The 22,883-nt window shown below is 54.1% G+C and overlaps 1 protein-coding gene across 2 annotated transcripts; it reads left to right on the forward strand.

The window, feature by feature from the left end:
* Nucleotides 1-216: 216 nt before the first annotated feature.
* Mmp15 (matrix metallopeptidase 15) lies at nt 217-22,068 on the forward strand. Of its 2 annotated transcripts, none has more exons than XM_048431776.3 (10): nt 217-980; nt 12,687-12,835; nt 13,619-13,744; nt 15,401-15,708; nt 16,024-16,185; nt 16,949-17,202; nt 17,598-17,736; nt 18,835-18,985; nt 19,140-19,255; nt 20,352-22,068. In XM_048431776.3, the coding sequence occupies exons 1-10, from the start codon at nt 831-833 to the stop codon at nt 20,765-20,767; spliced, it is 1,971 nt and encodes a 656-aa protein (XP_048287733.1). In that variant the 5' UTR covers nt 217-830; the 3' UTR covers nt 20,768-22,068. The 2 variants fall into 2 exon arrangements, with proteins under 2 accessions (XP_048287733.1, XP_085538132.1); XM_085682006.2 differs by lacking the exon at nt 217-980 and adding an exon at nt 10,109-10,295.
* Nucleotides 22,069-22,883: the final 815 nt, after the last annotated feature.

Raw genomic sequence — 22,883 nt, forward strand, 5'->3', positions numbered from 1 at the left:
AGAATGGAGTCAAGTTATGGGGATCACCCCTGCTCACCAGAAGCAGAGATGGGAGCAAAGCAGGCTAGGGGAGGTTTGCTGCCATCAGGAAAGATGAGAAGGGTCACCCACTTGCTGGGCAACGCAGCCCGCACCTGCTACTGAGAAGCCTCGGGTTAGGAACCGCCCCCAGCCTCCTCCTAGGTTTGCGCACAGGGAGCGCACTGGCCCTTTAAGAGCGGCGGCTCCCGCCGCGCACTGGGAGTAGGGCTGCGGAGCCAAACTCGCGGGGGACGCGGGGCGCTGGCTAGCTGGCGGGCGGGCTCGTCGCTCCCTCTGGCCGGTTCCCTGCGTATCTCAGGGGACTGCTTAGAGCTCCAGGCCGCGTTGGGCGCGGCGGCCAGCGAAGTCACCGGCGGGAGGCGCGCGCTGTGGGCAGCGCCGGGGCCCTGGGCATGGACAGAGAGAGTAGGGCGCGCAGGGGGCGCCGCGGGACCGGGCGGCCGGAGCGCTGAGCCAGACAAAGGCTCTGGAGTTGTGCTTGCTCCCGGGGGCCGGGGCCAGAGCGCACCGCGCCAAGCCTGCGAGACTCTGCGGCGTGCAGCTCGGCCGGTCCCCCTCTCCTGCGGGCGGGTCCCCCGCGTGCCCCGACCTGCCCTGCCCGCTTCTCCACCGGTTTGGGAATTTGCAGAAGGGACCTGAGCGGCTCCCGCACGCCCTGGGAGCCCGAGATCCGCGGCGCCGGGAGCCAGGGAGTGTCGCAAGTTTCCCAGCCTCGTGCGAGGACCCGGCGCTGGCCAGAGAGCCAGCCCCGCGTGGAGCGCTCAGAACCGGGCTGGCGGGCGACGAGCATGGGCAGCGACCGGAGCGCGTCTAGACGGCCGGGCTGCACTGGCAGCTGCCTCGGCGACCGAGCTTGGCTGCTCCCGCTGCTACTGGTGCTTCTGGATTGCCTGGGCCGCGGTACAACGTCTGAGGACGCCGAAGTGTACGCCGCCGAGGTAAGAACCTGGAGGGACGTGGTGCGAACCACGCCCGCAACGGGAACCTGCAGGTGGGGAAGACGCACCCCGCCTTGGGGGTGAGGACTGAGCCCGACTGGAGAGCTTGGGCAGAAAGCGGGGCTGGCAGGCTGCCACTCCCTGGCTGGAGCTCTGCAGCGCGCCTCTTCCCAAAGCCCTGTGCGCACAACTGCTCGGCATCCTGAAGCCGCTCGGGGCACTGAACCGCCCGAGCTTGAGTCCCTACTGCCGCTTCCGCAGCCCCCAGCCCGCGCCTCTAGTCTTTGCCCGCACCGATTCCTCGAGAGCCAAATCCGCGCACTGTGGGCTTTGCGAGTGGGGATGGGCATTGCTGCGGGTGGGAAGAGCTCAGGCGGAGCTGGAGCCCCGCAGCTCGCACTTTGACTGACACTCCCTTGGGTGACATCGTGCGTTGCCCGGTGGGCCAGGATGGTTGGGGGATGGGTAAGAACCACCCAGACAAATGACCGGATTGCAGAAGTGCTTCAGCGACTTTCTTGCGATGAAGCATTCCCACGCCAGGGTAGTGTCTGAGGAACAGACCCTGTCTCCCGAAACACTTTTCCCACCAGTGCCCCACTGCCCAGGCCTGGTTGTGAAACAGGGTAGACTTCACGCCTCTTCTTTGGAAGCCGGGCTGACGTCCATATGCTGGCGGTTCTCTGGATTGGTCCGGCGAGTGACCCACACGCGATCTCCCCGCAGAGTACCAACCAGTACCTCCCGCTCCAGCGTATCCCTCCAGCGATAGCTCAGTCACCCCAGGATGTCATCGAACTTTTAAAGATCATTCTTTCCAGCCCCGGGAGAAAGGGAGACTAGGTGTGGAGTCTGGAGAGAGGACAAGAGCCAGGGACTGCATCCTTGTAGGCTTGGGCTCTTGGTGCCCTTGGACTTCCCAGATCAATGGCCTTAAGGAGTGCTGTTTGTGTTTGCAGACAGCTCAGTCTGCCATTTCAGCCCCGGAGGCTTCCCTCACTTTTCTGGCCTGCCTGAGAGACTTTTCCAATGGAAGTCTAACCCTCCCCACCCTACTTTAATAAAAACCTGCAAAGACCAGTTCCGCCTCACAGCCCTCTTCCCCTATCAGGTCAGAGAGTTTCAGGGAGCCTGGCCCAACCCGATTCACAAGGTCTAGGGGCGGAGGCTTACAGTGGACTCCTGCGTGCAGGAACTGTGTTTGCCTGTATCCAAGGTACTGCCGCGGAGCAGTTGCCTGCCAAAGAATTTCAAGTCACAGATTCGCCTTGGAGAGTTTGTGGCCTACCCAGACCAAGCTGGAATTTGGTGATTGTGCATTGTGAATGGGCCTCCCGGATGGCCAGGATCTGGGTGCTGGGACCGAGGTTTGGAGGACTTCATGCTATTTCCTTTGCTCTGCAGTTCTCCCATCCCAGCTCCTCCACCTGAGGAAGCCCAGCTAAGTGTGCCCACAGTCCTCCACCTCCGCGGAAGAGGGCCATGGTGACCCTGGCTAGGATTGTTGACTCAAGATACAATTTGGGCTGTGCCGAGGCTTTGGCTGGAAGGGACTCTGAAGTGTTGCATGTTGGGATCCACAGTGGATGGAAGGCTGCAGATAGATGTCTTAACCCCTAGAGAGTTGGCTTTGAAGTACAGGCTGCTCTGGGAGACCCCCTCAGGACCGGCCATAATTGGGCTCAAAGAGTCCTTTGCTCTGCCTACAGAGTGTCCACATACCCCTTCCTTTGAGAACGGCTCTAGCTGTCACCTAAGGGAGTCCACAGCTCCAGATCTCTGGTCACCTTATGGCTCTGAGTACCTTGGTCACTGAGCCAAGGCCACCGGAATTCACTCAACTAAGGAACCAGAAACTACCCAGTGCTGGGAGCTGGCGCATGCCTGCAGCTAGCTCCCAGTAGCCTGCCTTCCTTGGAAAAGCTCCTCCTGATCCACTCCGCCCTAGCTTTCCCGTCTTGCCCCAGCTCTAGATCCCCATCTGGATGAGTTGCCAGCTTTGCCCGTTAGGAGCCCGTCCTGCTCTGTGGCTACAATACCTGGCAACCTAAGTACCTTTGCTCTTCCCTAGAGAAGCTCTCGTCCTCCTGCTCTTCCTCGAACGTTAGCACCCTCAGCCTGTCCCACGGAAATGACTCAGGCTGCGAGAGTTCACAGGTGGGGTTCCACCGACACCAAAACTGGACATTCCCACCTTCCCTCTTCCCTGAAGAGTGTCACAAGTCTTCCTGCCCCCATCTGACCACAGGGGAAGATGTGCAAAAGGAGGCTGGAGTTAACTAGAGTTCTCTCTCTCTCTCTCTCTCTCTCTCTCTCTCGTTGTTGTTGTTGTTGTTGTGGTTGTGGGTTTTTTGTCTTTTGTTTTTTTTTTTTTTTTGGTTTCTTGAGACAAGGTTTCTCTGTATAGACCAAGCTGGCCTCAAATTCAGAGAACCGCCTGCCTCTGCCTCCCTAGTGCTACAATTAAAGTCACTTACCACCACCACCAGGCCTTGAATTCTTTTGATCTTTAGGTCTGACTGGAGTCACTGTCTGTGAGATGATCTCCTCTTATGTACCAGTGATGGTCCCTCTAGGTCCCCCTCCCCTTATTAACTATGGGTAGAGGCCCCATGTCTTCCTTAAAGAGAAAGGGGTTCATGTTAGGCTCATAGTATGGATGACTGGGAGGCGGTCTCTACACATTCTCAAGCCAGGAGAAGGGTTGTGATGAGCTTGGATGTGGACCATCTTCAGCCCTTAGCACGTCACTGTGTTTAGGATGTCCTTGGGCCCACCTGTCTTGTGTGTCTTCATTGGAATGGCATATGTCTGGCCTGCCACCGTGACTCCTGGACACACACACTTTCCATTGCCCCACCCCAAGGAGGAAGGAGACCTCTAAAAGACACTCCTGAATGTGGACAGGAAACCTCACAGAAACCTGCCCATATCCTCACCCCTAAAATTTTTCTCCAGAATTCCAGTAATTCGCCACCCAGGTCACTTATGCCAGCTCAGAATGGCATGCTGTGGGCATGGAAAGCCCCATCCTACCTCCTGTTTAGTTCTGGCTGTCCCTTTGTGCCCCTTTTGTGGCTGGATGCAGACGGTCCTTGCCATTGTTACCCTAAGGGTGGCCACGATAATTACTGTTCCCTGGACTCCTAGTTCAAAGGTGGCATCCTCAATGTCACCCCAAACCTTAAGTGGATGCTGAGGCAGGAAAAGAATCCTTTGGCCAGTTTTACTTGAGTACAATGTTCTGAGTCAGCAGAAACAAAGAGGGGTTGGGGACACTCTGCTTGGACACTTCTTCATTGCAAAGAGGATGCTGGGAAATCCACAATAAATGTGAGGCCCTGAGACCCTGAGCATAGCTGAGCATCCCCAGACCTCAGCACAATGGCACATCCTATTGGGAAAAGCCCCTTTAGAGGACTTGAGAATTAGGGCTCCTGAGCAGTGCTCCCCAAAGGACATGTGTTCTGAGAATACCTGGAGACTAGCAGTTACAGGGCTAGGGCCTCTGAGGAAAGTAATAGGTTGTATAGCCCCAGGCAAGTGTGGCAGCCATGGGTCTGCCCTGGGAAAGAAGGGGTGTCTCATGTCAAAGGGGCAGGAGGAAATCAACAGCAGATCTGACTTGATCTCTGCTGTCAGGAGAGGGTGGAAGAGACAGGTGAGGAGCCAGGTCACAGCCATCAGCCAGCTCTGAGTGTCCCATGTTCCACAGCCACTAGTGACTGGGCCCCTAAAGCTGTACGGTCTGGAGCACCTCTCTAACAAGTCTAGATACCCCTAGACTTGGGTACACCTCGGAGAAGTGAGGACACCAAGCTCCGTGTCTAGCACTTTACAACATCACAACCTTTGGGAAAATTAATAGCTGAGAAGCAAGTGGCGTTAGGTGTTGGCAAGTTATTGAACCTGTCTGAACTTCAGTTTTCCTGCCTGTAAAATGGGAAGCAGATACTCCCATAGTATCCGCTTGATGGAATTATGGGGAAATTTATTCTGTTTATAGGCAATGCTGTGAATGCTGTATGCACAGCCTGCCCAAGAGGCTCAGGGGTTATTTCAGTACCTTCATCAGACTAATTCTGCCCAGGAGCATTCTAGAAGCATTTTTGCATTTCATCTTTTGTTTAACTCTTTGTGTGTGGAGGAGGAAATTAATACCTCAGGTGAGGGAAACTTCAGGTTACACAGCCAGGGACTGAAGAACTGAGGTTTGAACCCAGAACCTTCTCTTTTAGAGCCTCAGGTTGGGTTAAAGGTCAAATCCCAAGGTGGAACCCTGTGAGTTTCCACTTTCTGCTAGCAGAACTTGCTGAGACTGACCCAGACGGGAAGACCTTTTCAAGGTTCTGCCAAAGCTGCCTCGTTCCCTGCCTTGGGCAGCCCCATCTAAGACCTATCCCTTGGAATGGAAGGTCCAGGTGAAACTCAAGGCCTGGTCTCTGGCCAACCTTGAACACTCCTGGCAAACAAAGGCCCCTTCCGCCCCACCCCTCCCTGCCCACAGGCCAAAGGACCCGTTTGTTTTTCCTCCAGGTTAAGGCTTGTGGGGGCGGGTTGGGCGGCTGCCTCCTTCCTGCTTCCCTGGCTGGAAGTCCCCCAGAGTTATCACCTACAACTTTCTTTAACACCCAGAGTGGAGTAGGGGCCTGGTGGTACTGACCTGAAGTCTCAGCTCTTTGGAAAACTGAAGCAGGAGGATTCCAAGTTTAAGGGCTGCCTGGGCTATTGAATGAATCCAAGGCCAGCCTTGGCAACTTAAGGAGACCCTGTTTCAAAATAGAAAGTAAAAAAACGGCCTGGGATAGGTAGAGCTCAGAGGTAGAGTACTTGCCTAGCATGTTCTAGGCGGTGCAGTCAATTAATCCCAAGTGCTGGGGGCAGGGAGACCCTTGGGCCAGGAAAGGCAGAGATGAAGCCTCAGTGAGTAGAGAAGTGTGCAAACGCAGAACACCCAGAGTCCAGTTCCCAACATCCACATCAGGCTTCTCACAACAACCTCTAAGGCCTCTGGCCTCCAAAAGCACCTGAACTCATGTTCATATGCACACGAACACGTGTGTGTGTGTGTATACATTTTTATGTATATAAAATGTATATACATTTTTTTAAAGACTCGTGGTGGCCCAGGCATGATGGTACATGTTTGTAGTCCCAGGATTTGGGAGACTGAAACAGAGAGATTCATAGTGAGAAATACATTAGGCCCTTTTAATGCACATGTCCTATTACTATTTAAGTGGACCATGGGAGTATCAAGCAACAAGAATTGGATAGTCTAGTCAGTCCCTTGTTTGTTTATGACAGGGTCTCTCTTAAAGGACTCTCGAAGTCAGCACAGGACCTCCCCCCCCCCAAGTTCTCAGCACAAGGATTTGTTTGCCCCAGAGGAACGAAGGGCAGGGAATAAGAGTCAGAGACAGGAGATGGAGGATGAAGGAGAAGGAAGGAAGTGGGGGGTTATTTGCTCCAGAGCGACAAACAGATGCCTCTGGTTTAGAGGAGACAGATGCACCTACGTTAGGATATGTTGGTTAATTTTGATTGGGCGTATTTGATTGGGGCTTTTGATTGCTGGACTTAAACATTTTACTAGCTGAACCTTTGCAATTAGCCTCAGGAGGAAGAAGTGGCCAAATAAGGGACTGGACCTCGGTGGTCAGCTTTAGGAATGCAATAGAGAGGGACTGGGGGAGAAGGCAAAAAAAAGGCAAAACCTGTCAGGTGACTTGTCTGCCATGATCGGGCCTGGGAGAGCCGTTCGCTCTCTGTGTAGGCCTGACTAGCCTAGAATTTACACCGTCGTCCAGGCTGGTCTTGAACTCGGCCTCCCAAGTGCCAGCAGTAAAGGCATGTACCACCATGGCCAGCTAGTTTTCTCTTTCTTTGCTGGCCTGGTGTCTAGTCATTCAAGCTCCTAGCCCTATTCTGCATTTTGCAGAGGCAGGAGAACTGAGGTTCAGAGTTATGTTAGCCACAGTCAGGTTCTCACTGGCCTTTAGTATGGACAAGCAGCCAGGTCCTGAGCAGAGAGGCACAAGGCGAAGGCTAGTTTCTACTCAGCCTTGAGGGAGCTTTCTAAGGCTCCTTGCTAGCACAAATGGCAGCTCTGAGTTCCCTGTCTGCAGGGGCACCTGCTGGATCAGACTGCAGCCCTGCCTCAGGGAGGTGGCTGAGCTTTTGGTGGCTGAACTTTTGGTGGCTTTGGAAATCACCCCCACCATCCCACCACTCGTAGAGAACACGCCCTAGCCTTTGTGGGGTCTCCATCCCAGACCTAATTACCCAGTGCCTGTTCCTTCTGGTGTGACAGAGACAGACAGAGCCCTGGTTTGTTCCCAAGAATCCTTGGAGGCGGAGTGTGGAAGAGAGGGAACCTCACCAGATCTGGGAAGGTCCGGGGGGGGGGGGGGGGGGGGGGACGGGACTGACCCATCTTTGATGGTTCCGACAAGCTTCCCTTTGTACCTGGCTGGGCAGAAACAGCCGGGGACTGCTCAGATTACAGAGGGGGCTGAGCTGAGAGTCAAAGCAGAACCCTTGAGATTGTCTTTATCACCTGGGGCCTGATAAGGGCTCTGGGGAGGGAGGGACTGCTGCGCTGCTGGTCAATCTGCTTGTGTAGGCCCCAGGAGCAGGCGATGGTGGCAGCAATGGCTCTGGCCCCACCCCCCTCTCCAATAGCTGTTCTAGGCACAGCATGGATGGAATCTGGGGGCTCCCTCTCAGACAAGCCCTCCCTGCAGGTTTACATCCCTCCATATTGCTTCAACAGGCCTGGGGGAGGGCAAGTGGCTCAGTGCCCAGACCCAGCCAGAGATGTTGGGTGTGAAGAGGATCAGGTGCCCTGCCCCAGAGAGCTGTGCTGTGCTGTTCCTGAGAAGGGCCAGAGCTCAGCATACCAGGCTAAGGAACTGGGAATGCTACCGAAGCCTCCTGTGCCCAGGCCTATCACAGATCAGCTGTGTCACCTTGAGCAGGCAACTCACAGGGCACAATGAGAAGAGCTATTTATCTTTCAGGAGGGGTCGTGAGCATTAAATGGCCCACAGCAGGTTCCCAAGTGTTGTGTTTACCCTCTCTCCTGAGGGTCAGGCATTCCCCTTATGACTGGTCCCTTGTCTTCTTGTCTGAGATCAAGTCACTCACTGGCCACATCAGTAAATACTTATAAGGATGGAGGCCGAAGATCAAAACAATGACAAGGACAGCTGGGACAGTGGGTTCTCAACCTCCCTTAATGCTCAGGGACACCCCACAGACACACTCCTGTCTAAGGATGGGAGAGGCCTCCTCTGGCCCAGTGGCCATCATTGGAGGGCCTTCATGGAAGTGGTAACAAGTCCTGGGTTAGGATCCTTCCTTTACTATACACAGTTTCCCCATCAGAGAAGCTTCACCTGCTTCGTTCGCCAATAAAACTCTAGGTGACAAAGAAAATTAGGAGGTACCATGTACAAGGGACAGACGCCATCAATAAGAACAGTGAGGGCTTGACCAGAGCCATTTCTCACTTTGGGACCTTGAGCACTGTTTCTACCAGTTGTCTGAAAGTGGCAAATCACCTTAGCTACTCGAGGCTCGGCAGTCTGAGCCGCTTGTCACTCTAAGGCGGTGGTGGCTGCTGTCCTTCCCACCCACATAGCTAGAACTTGTCATACTCACTACTGTGCCGGTGTGATGGCGCACTTACTCCCACCACTACGGAGGACGCGAGCCCCACGGCAGTGACTGCTGCCACTTGGCAGATTTGTGGACACTTTGTTCAGGTTCAGCCACCCTGAGCATGCGCAGGCCGGCCATCAACTTCACCTCCTGCTGGGAGGCTGCAGCTCCGCCCACCAGGTCCTATCCCAGGGTGTCATCGGTTAGCTTTACCCCAGCAGTGGTTGCTGAGGCACAGTTGATAAAGAGATGGGAACTCTGCTGCCTGGGGACTTACAGGCATTTAACTTTGTGAAGGAGGGCCACCAGGCTCCCTTGGGACCTGCCTGGCAGCTCCTGAGCTGGCTCTGGGATGAAGCAGGTCTTCTGCCAGACCTCTGCAGATCTCTGGAGCTCTTTGCTGCCAGCAGGCCGGCTCCCCTCCCCTCCATGCTCAGGGCCCCTCCTGAGCCTCTGTCCTCTTATAGCTCTGCAGACAGCCTAATCAACCCTTCTGTGACTCTGATTGCGTGCACTGGAGATATTTTTACCTTATGCAAATAGGAGTTACGAAGGTGCCCTCACCTGTTAGCAGCCACCCCCGCCACACACAATAAACACACACTAACACACACACACACACACCAGCTCTGTGTCTTTGTCATTAACCTGGTGGCCTTGCCCTTTGGATCTTCCCATGAGGCTTCAGGAGAGCTGTGGAAAAGGGAAGTGGAGCCACTTTAGGAGCTTTGGGGGCAGTGTCAGTGCCTGGGAAGAGCTGAGACATTGCGGCAGCCTTGCTACCATGTGGCTCAGAATCCTGAAGAGAGTTAGTGGGGACACCATGGGTTTGCTCCCTCTTCCCCCATCTGCCCTGGGCCCTGGGCCTGCTGGTGCCAGACCAGTCTCACCAGGAGCCTGGACTCCTCAGCTGTGTTGGCAGAAAAAATAAAGATTGCCAGCCAGAGCCCCTGATCTCTTCATCCACAACACAACAGGGCACTTTACTGCTCGATCCTTGCCGAACCTCACAGATGAAACAGACTCCCATCCAGCCCCTTTTTATTGCACGTAGGCTTGGCCCTGCCCTGTGTATACAGAGCTGACACTTGTTTCTCAGCTCCGGGTTTCTGCTCACTGCTCTGCTACCCTCCAAGGCCCTGGGGCCTCTGAGTGGAGCTGCACAGCCAGCTAGGCTGGGACTTTGCTCAGCAGCTCTCTGTCCATCCAACTTGGACACCGCTGCCCTGGACCGAGTGAGCCAGTATTTGGGTGTCAGCCTAAAGCATCTACTATGTCCAGCTACTCTGTCTTGCCTTGGGGTCCCTCAGCATATAGCTTTCCCCTTCTAGAACAAGGTAGAAAGTGGGTCTTCCATGTGGCCAAGTACATAGAAGGACAAGGACGATGTCTGCTTCCTTCCTTCTCCCTAGGTCCCATCCCTTCACCACCTTGAGGGCATGAGGCAGGCTGGTCTCTCCTAGCGTTTCTCAGAACCGTTCATCAGAGTTGTAACTTCTGGTTTCCAGTTCGTTCATGGACTTGAGAGCCATGAAGCCCTCCTCTCCAAGTACACAGTCTCCTGGGAGTCTCTAAGCTCAAGAGGGCCATGTCTCCCACAGCCCCCAGCTGGCATGCTATCTGGCACCGTCATGGTAGAGTGGGTGATGGGTGAGTGACGGGTGGATAGATGGTCAGATGGATGGATGCGTGGATGGGATTTGCCTGGTTAGTTCTAGAAGGAAACCAAACACGCTCATTGTGCCCTGAGTGCTTTTCCTGGGTCTGTGCCCCTCAAATCTTACCATGGTTTATGTCAACTTAACACAAGCTATTGTTATCTGAAAGGAGGGAACCTCAATTGAGAAAATACCTCCGGAAGATATGCCTGTAGGGTATTTTCTTAATTAATAATTAATGGGGAGGGGCCAACCCACTGTGGGTGGTGCCATCCATTCTGTAAGAAAGCAGGCTGAGCAAGGGAACAAGCCAGTAAGCAACACCCTTCCATGGCCTCTGCTTCAGGTCCTGCCTCCAGGTTCCTGCCCTGTTTGAGTTCCTGTCCTGATTTCCTTCAGGGATGCACTGGAAGCCAAGTAAACCCTTCCTTCCCCAAGTTGCTTAGGTCATGGTGCTTTATCTCAGCCATAGTCAGTCACTGAATCAGCCCATGACAGCACATCGGGCTTCATTTTGCAGATGAAGAAACAGATCCAACACAGACAGGAGGAGCCAGAGATGTAGATCTGTTAGGAGATTGGTTGCCTAGCATGCGTGAAGCCCTGAGTTTGCGCCCGCCCCAAGCACTGCACGAAACCAGGCACGGTAGTGCACACCTGTAATCTGGGGAAGTGGAGGCAGGAAGACACGGAGTTCAGGGTTGTCCTTGGTTACAGAGCCTGACTAGAGACTCTGTTTCAAAATAAACAAACCAGTTCACAGCCGAGCAGGGAAAAGGTTCATGACTGGGAAAATCATAGGCACGAGGGCCAAACCTACCGCTGCTATGTTAAACAGTCATGCTGCTGGACTGCCTTCTAAATATTTATATTTAAACCCATAGATTTGTGTTGCTCTTAACATGGGTCAGAGAAGTCTCTTTGCACAGTGGGCAGTGGTCAATGCAGAGACTCAGAACTGGTCAAAGTGCCAAGTGTAAGTAACTGTGGGTGTTCAGCTGTGGATGAATCATCTCTGTTAACAGATCAGGGATCAGTGGGAGAGTGTGCAGGAAGACTTAGGAGCTGGTGGATGTGGAAAGAGTTGTGAAAAGCTGGCTTTCAGACATGATATGTCTGTTGAAGATCAAGCCAGTCAAAATTCCAACACGAATGGGGATATATCCAAAATGCATTGGATAAATGTAAGCATTTTTTCAAAGAATAAATTTTTAAAAATCACTTTTTAAATGGTGCCAGGGAAATGACTCGGCAGTTAAGAGCATGTACTACTCTTGCAGAGGACCCAAGCTCAGTTCCCAGCACCTATGTCAGGTGACTCCGGTTCCAGGGGATCCAACACCCTCTTCTGGACTCCATGGGCACCAGCATGCACACACACATAACTAAAAATTTTTTTTAAATTAAAAAGAGGGTCTGGAGAGATGACTCAGCAGTTAAAAGCATTTGCTGCTCTTGCAGAGGACCAGAATTTGGTCCTCAGCGCCTGTATCCAGTGGCTTACAGCTGCCTGTAATTACAGTTCCCAGGGATCCAGTGCCATCTTCTGGTATATCCAGGCACTGGTGTACACATGTGCAGACATAGACACACATACACAATGAGGGAGAGAGAGAAAGAAATAAAAATAAAATCTTAACCAAGAGATTCTAAATACTTGAGTGTAGTTGGCATTTCCTTTGGACCATCAACCAGCTCCCAAATAAAGACATGGAGACTTATTATTATTAATGCTCCACCTTAGCTTAGGCTTGTCCCACTAGCTCTTTTAACTTAACTGTTTCTATTCATCTATGTTTTGCCTTGTTTTCCCCCCACCCTTTCATTCTGTATGCCCTCCTTTTCTGCTTCCTCCACATCTGTCTGGTTGGCCCCCTGCGTCCCTTTCTTTCTTCCCCAGCCTAAATTCCTTCTCCTACTTACTCTCCCGGTCCTAAAGTCACATTTATACCTCCTCCCTTGTTAGCCATTCAGCTTTTTATTAGGTCAGTCAGGTGCCTTAGGTAGGCAAAGTAAAACAGCAACACATCTCTACATAATTAAACAAATGCAACACATCTTTATGTCATTAAATAAATGCAACACATCTTTGCATAGTTAAAAAAATATTCCATGGCATATTTGAGGGCATATTGAGGGTCCCCAGCAGTCTTCCTGGAACAGAAGGGTCCCACCTGCAACAGCAGCAGGCACAAGAGGCAGGCAGCAAGCAGAGCAAGTGCAATGCCCCTGAGGCTAGTGGATTGTAGGAGTGAGGCCTGAGGGCTTGGGCTTGGTGGTGAAGAGTTTATAGGCCCTGGAAGAACTGGATTTTCATTTGAATTGGGAGATCCTGGAGGATTCTGAGCAGTGACTGAGGAGACCCTGTTTGGTTTCTTTGCAGAACTGGCTGCGGCTCTACGGCTACCTACCCCAGCCTAGCCGCCACATGTCCACCATGCGCTCTGCCCAGATCCTGGCTTCCGCCCTTGCGGAGATGCAGAATTTCTATGGGATCCCTGTCACGGGTGTGCTTGACGAAGAGACAAAGGCGTGAGTCCCTCCTTGTGACCCCTCCCAGACCCCACAGGCCTCCTGCCCTCCAGCCTGCTCTGAGGAGTCTTTGGTAAACGGAGTTTCCAGGGGAGCACAGCCTGGATAAGGAGTGGCAATGATTCACCTTCATGCTAACGCTTCTTGTTTAGAATGATTGCCTGAAGCTTGTTGTTAGGAAAGAGAAGACAGAAGCTGGAGAGTTAAGATCACTGACTGCTCTTGCAGATGACCCAGATTCGGCTCCCAGCACCCACATCAGATCTGAGAGGGCCTGGATGCACACTGTGCACATAGATTCATTGAGGCACACATACATACACACACACACACACACATACATACACATAAAGAGAGATGAAGTAGATGTAACCCAGCTTTGGCAGGAAGGGCATAATGTTCGATTAGTGATGTCTGCTACAGGCATGGGAATGGAAAGATAACAGTACAGAAGCCCTGGATGGGACTACCTAGCTAGGCCTTGTTCTGCTCTTAGAAGTGATAGGACCTACAGAGACATTGAAAAGCACAGAACTTGACAGACTTGGGGCAGGAGGACTGAAGAGCACCCATCCCATGCTCAGAGGGAGCACACCTCCTTAGTCATTGCTCAGCGCTTAAAACGGAATCTCTTGCCCACTCTCCGGGGACCCAAACAGAGAGTCTCCCACCCTCAGTACATCCCTGTGGGGGGAAAACTGGGAAGCAAGAGGGAGTTGGAAGGAGGTGGACTGCCTGGAAGAGGTGACCCGTAGCTGACCCCTCTGTATGTCTTTGGTCCAGGTGGATGAAGCGGCCCCGCTGTGGGGTGCCTGATCAGTTTGGGGTACGCGTGAAAGCCAACCTGCGTCGGAGGAAGCGTTATACCCTGACGGGAAAGACGTGGAACAGTCACCACCTAACCTTCAGGTATGGGTTCAGCTGGGAAGAGAGCTACCCTGTCCCGCTCCCGGAGACTCAGAATGCCTTTCCCAGAAGGGGTCTGGCTTGCTGTGCCGATGGTCCCAGATCACCGTCTAGGAAGCCTCCCTCCAGGGAAAGCCAGGTCTCTTTCAGGCATCTCCTGCTGGCTGAGTCCTTTCCTGGCCCCAGCTAGCAGCAGGCTAGACTGGCCTGATGTGGCCCTATGGACTTTTGAGTCACTGTGGTCAGTAGGTGTGGGGGTGGGGTCAGGTGTTCAGCTTTCACTCCGGCCTTAGATCCTAGAGTGAGTTTGGTCCACCCAGTCAAATTCCCCTTTGCAGTTGATGGTCATCTGTCTGCACCAGCATCGTAGTCTAAGCCACAGGGAGGACATGGACTTTGTGCTTCTTCATGTGCAGGCCCTGGGGCCAGTGGTTCTCAACATGTGGGTCACGACCCCTTTGGGGATTGAGTAAACCGTTCACAGGAGTTGTGTATTAGATATCCTACATACCAGATATTTGCATCATGATTTATAACAGTAGCAAAGTTGGTACAGTTATGAAGTAGCAATGAAATAATTTTGGGGGTCACCACACCATGAGGAACTGTATTAAAGGGTCAAAGAATTAGGAAGGTTGAAAACCACTGCCCTATGCTGTATATCCTTCGTGCGGTGTTTTACTTAATCCTCTCAAGGACCCCAGAAAGGAAGTATTACTCCCTCCCCTTTTTCTGTCTTTCACAGGAAGAAACTGAAACTGTCTAGTCAAATGTCCAAGGTCACACAGATAAAGTTAGGGTCTGCCTGGCCCTGGGTCAGCATTCAGAGTGGCAGAGTGGCTTGGCCAGTTTTCCACACCTCATCTACCCCCATCCCATGGCCACAAAGCACCTGCACTTTTATTTACTATTTTTTTATACCTTTTGGCTTGGGATTTGGAGTTGGGGGCGGTATTTATTAAGACCAGGTGAAGTTCTCATGTTATACCCAAGATTCCATTAAGCTTGCTGTGTAGCTGAAGCTAACCTTGAACCCCCAGTCCTCCTATCCCCACTTCCCAAGTGGTGGGATTGCAGACATGCTCCTACATGGTGGGATTGAAGACATGCACCTACATGGTGTAATTGCAGACATGCACCTACATGGTGGGATTGCAGACATGCACCTACATGGTGGGATGACAGACATGCACTACCATGCCAGGTCCTTACTTTTTCTTTTTCCCCTTTCTTTTTTCCTTTCTTCCTTCCTTCCTTCCTTCCTTTCTTTCTTTCTTTCTTTCTTTCTTTCTTTTTTCTTTTTGGTTTTTTGAGACAGGGTCTCACTATGTAACCCTGACTGTCCTGGAACTCACTCTGTAGACCAGACTGGCCTTAAACTCAGACACTTGCCCCTGTCTCCCATGTGCTGGGATTAAAGGCGTGTACCACCACTGCCTCACTTTCTTAATTTAAATCTGTTTATCTTCTACCATAAAAACATCGGGTCATATTTTAATGAATTACTGAGTGTGGCAAGTTCTAATTCATATCCGAATAAACTCACAGTGAATAGTGTAGCGGCTTCGTGTGCTCTTAGGAAGGTGGCAGCAATGGACAGGATCCCACAGGGCCCTGTCCATTCTGGTGCCTGACCCTGTCCTCCCTGCCCACCTGCAGCATCCAGAACTACACAGAGAAACTGGGCTGGTATAACTCAATGGAAGCAGTGCGCAGGGCGTTTCACGTGTGGGAGCAGGTCACGCCCCTGGTCTTCCAGGAAGTATCCTACGATGACATTCGGCTGCGAAGGCGTGAGGAGGCTGACATCATGGTACTCTTTGCCTCTGGCTTCCATGGCGACAGCTCACCGTTTGATGGCGTGGGTGGCTTTCTGGCCCATGCTTATTTCCCTGGCCCTGGTCTGGGTGGGGACACCCATTTCGACGCAGATGAACCTTGGACCTTCTCCAGCACTGACCTGCATGGTGAGGACAGCTGGCCAGGGTGGGAACAGGCCAGGCAGTGCCCAAGCTAGGCTGCCTCTCCAGCCCAGTGGCTTCAGGCTCGGGAGGGGAGACCGTCCCCTATTCATGTCTCTGGAACCTTATACTTAGTCCCAATCTATTGTCCCACCAAGGGAAGGCAGGAAGAGGATATGTTGGGCCCATTTTTCAGATGGGGAAATTAGAAACCAGAAGTCGGAGCAGCTCAGCCTCATCCCAAAGAGAAGCAAGAGTAGGGTCCATGGCAGCCAGAGGGCCTAGGATGTACCAGAGTGACCGTACATACCCCCGCTACAGGAATCAGCCTCTTCCTGGTGGCAGTGCACGAGCTGGGCCATGCACTAGGGCTGGAGCACTCGAGTAACCCCAATGCCATCATGGCTCCTTTCTACCAATGGATGGACACTGACAACTTCCAGCTGCCCGAGGACGACCTTCGGGGCATTCAGCAGCTGTATGGTGAGTAGGCTATACCCAGCTGGCCCTGCACTCTGGCCCATTCTATAGACAAGAAAACTGAGGCCCAGTCACTTAGCCAGAGCCCACACTGTGTGGCTCCAGACTGTAGCTGCAAGGGGATGCACATGGTTCACCCTATCTCCCTCCTATCCTTGGCAGTGTTCCTACTAGTTGAAGGGTGTTCATGGTCCCCAGGACCCATAGTCTGAATCTGTGCCCAGCACTCTCCAGACTTCCCAGGGGATTTGAGACAGCTGCCTACCCAGCCTAGACTCTACCCAGCAAATCTACAGTGGCCAGGTCTCCCCAAGGCCAGCTCTTCTGGTCAGTCCCTGTTTCTCCATGTGGTGCCTGACCCTGTCCTGCATCCCCAGCAACTTCAGTAATGAGCTATGCATCAGGTAGAGTTCAAGTTGCTACAGCCTAAGCCAGAGCCATGCTCCTGACTCTGCAGGCGCCTCCCTTCCGAGGGCCCCACTGAGGAGGCCAGCACTGTAAGGGGAATGGCCTCAGGGAAAGCAGAGGCAGGTAGCCTCTCACCCAGCAGAGAGGTCAAGAGAAAGATCACGTGGAGGAGGCTGCCCTCACCCTCCAACCACCATCACATGCCAAGGATGGTGATGGGGTAGCAGAGAAAGGAGTCTGCTGCGGGTAGACAGGACCTTGTACCTGGAGGGGATGCACGCAGTACTTGAGCACTGTATGTAGGAGAACCTTACATCCAGATCTGCCTTCTCACTTCTTAATCCTTACTTCTCTGCAGGCTCCCCAGATGGTAAGCCACAGCCCACCCGGCCTCTCCCAACGGTGAGGCCCCGACGGCCAGGACGGCCAGACCACCAGCCCCCTCGGCCTCCCCAGCCACCATATCCAGGTGGGAAGCCAGAGAGGCCCCCCAAGCCAGGGCCCCCACCCCAGCCCCGAGCCACAGAGAGGCCTGACCAGTATGGCCCCAACATCTGCGATGGCAACTTCGACACAGTGGCCGTGCTTCGTGGAGAGATGTTTGTGTTTAAGGTCTGGTCCCATCCTTCCGGTGCCTCCTCCAGCCAACCCAGAGCCCGGTCCTGCCCCTCCCTCACGTTACCTCTCTGAACCCACCAGAGCCTTGCCTAGCTCCTCCCTTGCTAACATCTTCTGGGTCCCTGCCAAACCCCAGACCAGGAAGAAACCAGCCCAAGTAAACAAGGGATTTGTCCAGGGTTACACAGCAGTCAGGTGCCTGTTCCTCAGGCCAGAGCTGTCTCCTTGGAGCTGCTTTTGGCCCTCCAGGTACTGCCTGGCTCCTCAGGGCCCAATGGCCTCTCTTGATAGGCTGTCCCTGATCTGTGAAGAGCAATGTGAGCACAGCTCCCACCCTTAGCCAAAGCATCTTGCATGTGCTGCCCGTCAATACCCACCCCCTTTCACAGGGCCGTTGGTTCTGGCGAGTCCGGCACAACCGTGTTCTGGACAACTATCCTATGCCGATTGGCCACTTCTGGCGTGGTCTGCCGGGGAACATCAGTGCTGCCTACGAGCGCCAGGATGGACACTTTGTCTTTTTCAAAGGTAAGCCAGGATGGTGTGAGGGGCCCAGGCAGCTGTCACTCTACTGTAGCTCAGCTGGATCCAGGGAAGGAGAGAGTCCGGCAGTTCCAGTCCCCATCGTGGGCTTGCTCAGCCCCTGGGGGCAGCAAGGTGGGAGTGGAAAGGCAGACAGAAGCTGCGGGATTAGGCAGACCTGGACCCTGGAGGCCAGAGCCGCCTGGATGAGAGATGTATCTCTGCCATCTTCTGCAGCCTAGGAGCCCCACCTCATGCCCTACCCCTGCCTCTTGTTCTCCTGAGAAGGGGTTCCCATAAGAACAGGCGGGTCCTCTTTAAGAACAGCTACCCATGGGTGATGACTCAAGAGACAGCTCAGAGGTTAAGAACACAGGCTGCTCTTCCAGAGGACCTGGGCTCAGTACCCAGCACTCACATGGCTGATCATACCTGTCTAAAACTCCAGTTCCAGGAAATCCTGCACCCTCACACATGTAGGGAGAACACCAAATTATTATATATTATTGCCAAGGGATGTTGGTGCACACCTTTAATCCCAGCACTTGGGAAGCAAAGGCAATGAGGCCAGCCTGGTCTACAGAGTGAGTTCCAGGACAGCCGAGCTATCCGCAAACCCATTTGGCCAGGCTCTCTGCAGTCTGTTTGCAGAAGAACGTTCTTGTGGGAGGCAGTACCCCTTGATAGACCATCTGTATCTCTGGCTCCACAGGCAGGAACCCTCTGAATACAGGACTGGACTCCTACTGAAATGGGGGGATTCCAGACCGGGCACCAAAGGGCCATTTGAATATCCAGGAGCATAGCTCCCAGGCCTAGCGAAGGTGTCCTGTGGAATGAAGGGCCATGTATATAGTGTGTGGGTGGGCTGGGTGGGAGCAGCTAACTTGTGCACAGAGAAGTGCGTATATCACAGATTTCCGTGAGCACAGACACCTCTGTGAATACCATGCTGAGTGTGTGTGGTTCTGTGTATACGTGTGTTGGTGTGTTGGGATGGGCGGTGATGGTCTGAATGGATTGTGGACCCGGAAAAGCGTGGCTTCTACCATCTCCATCCCCAACCCAGGCCCATCCTCATACAACCCACCGCTCCCCTCCCAGGTAACCGCTACTGGCTTTTCCGGGAAGCCAACCTGGAGCCTGGCTACCCACAACCACTGAGCAGCTATGGTACAGATATCCCCTATGACCGCATCGACACAGCCATCTGGTGGGAGCCCACGGGCCACACCTTCTTCTTCCAAGCAGACAGGTAAACGTTTCCTTATTCCCTTTTCCCTGAAGGAGAAGGCTCTAACCAGGCCCCCTCATCCTCAGATCTGCCCAAAGAGAGTCAGTGGGGAAAAGGACGGAGGCCCAAGTAGGGCTCCGCGTTCGTAGCCTGAAACTTCTGGTCGTTGTCATAGGTACTGGCGCTTCAATGAGGAGACGCAACATGGAGACCCTGGCTACCCCAAGCCCATCAGTGTCTGGCAGGGCATCCCCAACTCTCCCAAAGGGGCCTTCCTCAGCAACGATGCAGGTACCGGGCCAGCCCCTCCCAGAGGACCCCGCACTTGCCCAAGGTCCCGTGGCACTGTTATGACGTGGAAGGGGGATCCAGCTGTGCCATGCAGCAGCCTGGGTTCTTCTCCAGCGTGACATCCTGCTTTCCCTGCATCGGTCCTGGACCTCCAGCCCCACACCTGGAGAGGCCGCCGTCTAGGTGCCTCCCATGTCTGTCTGTGTCCAGAGCTGGAACTCAGGAACTCAAAGTCTCAGGGCAGTGGACCTGGTTCAGTGTTGAGCAGGGATAGAAGGACCAAAAGGGGTGGAAAATGCCCCCAGAAATAGATTACATAATGCTTTATTAACCTTGAGTTTTCTTAACGCTAATGAGAAAGGGACAATAGCCGCAGAGAGACATTGGATACTAGAAAAGTCTTCTGAATTAAATCAACCAGGTTGTGCTTACAGATCTGCACCAGGAGCCTAGTATCTGTTACTGTAATTGAGTGACGGGGTTGTGAGTCTGTTAGTTCTCCAGCAGGGTCCCTGGGTGTCTGATTCTTTATCTGGGACCCTCATGTTCCGGGCATACCTGCCGGCTTTACTAGTGCTCGACCTGATCACCAGACGCTGTGTCCGGGCATGCCACTGCAGCTGTTCTGAGCTCACCGTGCTCAGTAAAGCCCACATGCGCCCCTTGCTTCAAGCCTGGCCCTTCCTGCTGTCCGTGGGATGCACACAAGGTGCCCAAGGCCAGGAGCTAGTCCAGAGCAGCGCTGGGTTTCACCCAGGTCCATGAAGGCCCAGGGCCAACACAGTCCTGCCGGCTCCTGTAGCTGGGAATAAAGCCCATCCTGGGAATAACAGCAGGGTTCCTTGATTAGACCCTGGCAGGCTGTGGGGGTCCCTTCTTTGCCCTGTTACGCTGACCAGGAAGCTGGAGACCCAAAACTCCTCCCCACCCCAGGCCACAGCAGGATAGCAGATTTGAGAGGGCAAGCGAATGAGGGAAACGTGTTCTTCTGTTTGTTTTCTGGTTTGGTTTTGGTGCTGGGAGACCACTTAGCATGCTCTACAAGTTACCAACCATTCCCAGCCTGAAGCCATCCTGGCCTGTCTGTTCCTTATAGCCTACACCTACTTCTACAAGGGCACCAAATACTGGAAATTCAACAATGAGCGCCTGCGGATGGAACCGGGCCACCCCAAATCCATCCTGCGAGACTTCATGGGCTGCCAGGAGCACGTGGAGCCCCGGCCACGATGGCCCGACGTGGCTCGTCCACCCTTCAACCCCAACGGGGGCTCCGAGCCCGAGGCCGATGAGGACGGCAAGGAAGAGGAGGCGGGTGACAAGGACGAGGGCAGCCGCGTGGTGGTGCAGATGGAGGAGGTGGTTCGGACGGTGAACGTGGTGATGGTGCTGGTCCCCTTGCTGCTGCTGCTCTGCATCCTGGGCCTGGCCTTTGCCCTGGTGCAGATGCAGCGCAAGGGCGCGCCCCGCATGCTGCTCTACTGCAAGCGCTCGCTGCAGGAGTGGGTGTAGTCGCCCGCCATCCGCAGCAGCACCCGGTGCTCAGGTCCCCACAGGGGCAGGCGTGTGGCTCCCAGATGCTTCCCGAGCCCAGTGGGGTCCCCTCCTAGCCACACACATCCCCTGCCAGTCCTGCCTCCTGCCCTCCTTTATTTATGCCCAGGTGTCCTTTTTTTTTGGGCACCTTCTCTCAGCAATTGTTTCTGCTTTCCTGACTGGGGCCAGGTAATACCTGGAGTTCTCTGGGTGCACGGCTCCAGACAGGGACTGAGGGACAGAGGCTTACCTCTGGAAGGTGGCATAAGGCTGGGAAACTTCTTCAGCTCTGGTTCTCCTCAGCCTGAACCTCTTCTCCCATGACAAGAGCTGTGTTTGCCTTGAAGGAGCCCAGCTAGGGCTCTACCCTCTGGATTTTGCCTTAGGAAGAGCATCTGGCCCAAGGGCCATTCTGATTGCCTTGCGGCTTGGCTCCTTCTTAGGCTACTTCTGAGAGCCTGAAGCCTGAAGCCCTTCCCATTCTGGCCATCAGTAGCTCCCACATACCCCTGAGCTCCTTTCCTCTGGGAAGGGCCCTGGACCTGTCTCACCAAGGACCAAAGGGAGCCTGCCGAGCTCCCCTCCTGATGCTAGGGACTAGCCTCTCCTTCCCTAGGCTGCCCACTTCCTCTTTCATCACCCCCCAGGTCCCAGGATTCTGGGCATCCCCTTACCCTCTGGCTTCTGCTCTCCTCATCCCAACCCTTGGAGAGATGGTGTTGGCAGGCACACAGGCTAGGGTACCAGAGGTCCCCAGACAGTGCCTGATGGTATGGATGCCCACAATGTCATAGACCAGACTGTGGGCCTCCTTCCCTCCGGATCTCTCTCTCCACATGACACTACTAGGCACTGGCCAGCAGCTCACCCCCACACAGAGACTGTAGAACCCCCGAAGGAATCCACTGTGGCCTGGGAAGTCTGTCCTAAGGGTGAAAGGGGGCCCCCTTCCTCTTTTCGTTCCGGAGTCAGCAGGAGGCTTCTATGGGAAATGGTACTGTACAGCTGGCTCTGGTCCCCTCTGCTTCCCGAAAGCCGTGAGCAGTGAAGGGCCGCCACCCCCCAGATCCTCTGGACCACCTCCTCTCTCTGAGTGGTGGATTGTCAGAACCTGGCCCTGGAGGTGAGGACTGGGGGTGGGGGGAGAGGGGCCTCCAGCAGCACTTTCTGGACGTCACTTCTGCGGAACCCGAGAGCCAGCAAGGGGTGGGGGTGGCATCCACCCGCATTGTTGAGTTCTGTAAATAATCTGCACTGATTAAATGGACAGCCGGCGAGTGTGGCTGCGTTTATAAGCCTGGGCTGTAGCATGCAGCAAGGAAGACCTGCTTGGCAGGGTTGGGGCCAAGCTGGGATGCTGAAGAAGACCCCACTTCTAGTTTGGTAGGACCTTTGGGATGGAGTTCGGGGGTGGGGGGAACACTGCAGGAGACTGAGGCTGAGAACTGGGTTTAAGTGGCATTTGGTGGTAAGAGGACAACCGTTTCTTGTATTACTCCACACGCAGAGGGGTGGAAAGAGCCAGGCAAGGCCACCCAGTCACCCGCCTCCGCTGGGTTTTAGGCAGCATAAGGAGGTGACTTGAACAAGAACTTGGGGATGGGCCTGGATAGAGCTGGGTAATGGGGCCTCTTTGCCTCCAAAAGCTTTAAATGTTCAGAGAAAGAAGCACGCTACACCTGCTGCCTGTCTTTGCAGGGGCAGAAAACCCCACCACAGGCCCCAAGGTTGCAGGAAGAAAATGGGGTGCAGTGAGTCTGGGTGTGACCAGTGAACTGGGATCCACCTGAAATCCCGTGTCCATGCTTAATCCTAGACCAAGTCAGAGCCCCGCTTCCATCACCCAGCAGGCTGGGCTGCCACAGCAAGGTCGCTCGGCAACACTCCCTCTCCCGACCCTCCACCCACCACCCCCGCCCCACCCCTTCCTCTCTTTGTATAGGAATGGCCTGAAGAGAGTTGGAAGGGCTAGCTCTCAAAGCCCAGAGCTTCTGGCTCGTTCAGGAAGCAGCATTGAGCTCTGCACCAGGGACTCATACAGCAGCAGTGGGAGGGACCAGGGAGGAACCATCTTGGCTTTCCTGTATAGAAA

The sequence above is a fragment of the Myodes glareolus genome, chromosome 22 (assembly GCF_982192425.1).
Source record: "Myodes glareolus chromosome 22, mMyoGla1.1, whole genome shotgun sequence".
NCBI lineage: Eukaryota > Metazoa > Chordata > Mammalia > Rodentia > Cricetidae > Myodes > Myodes glareolus.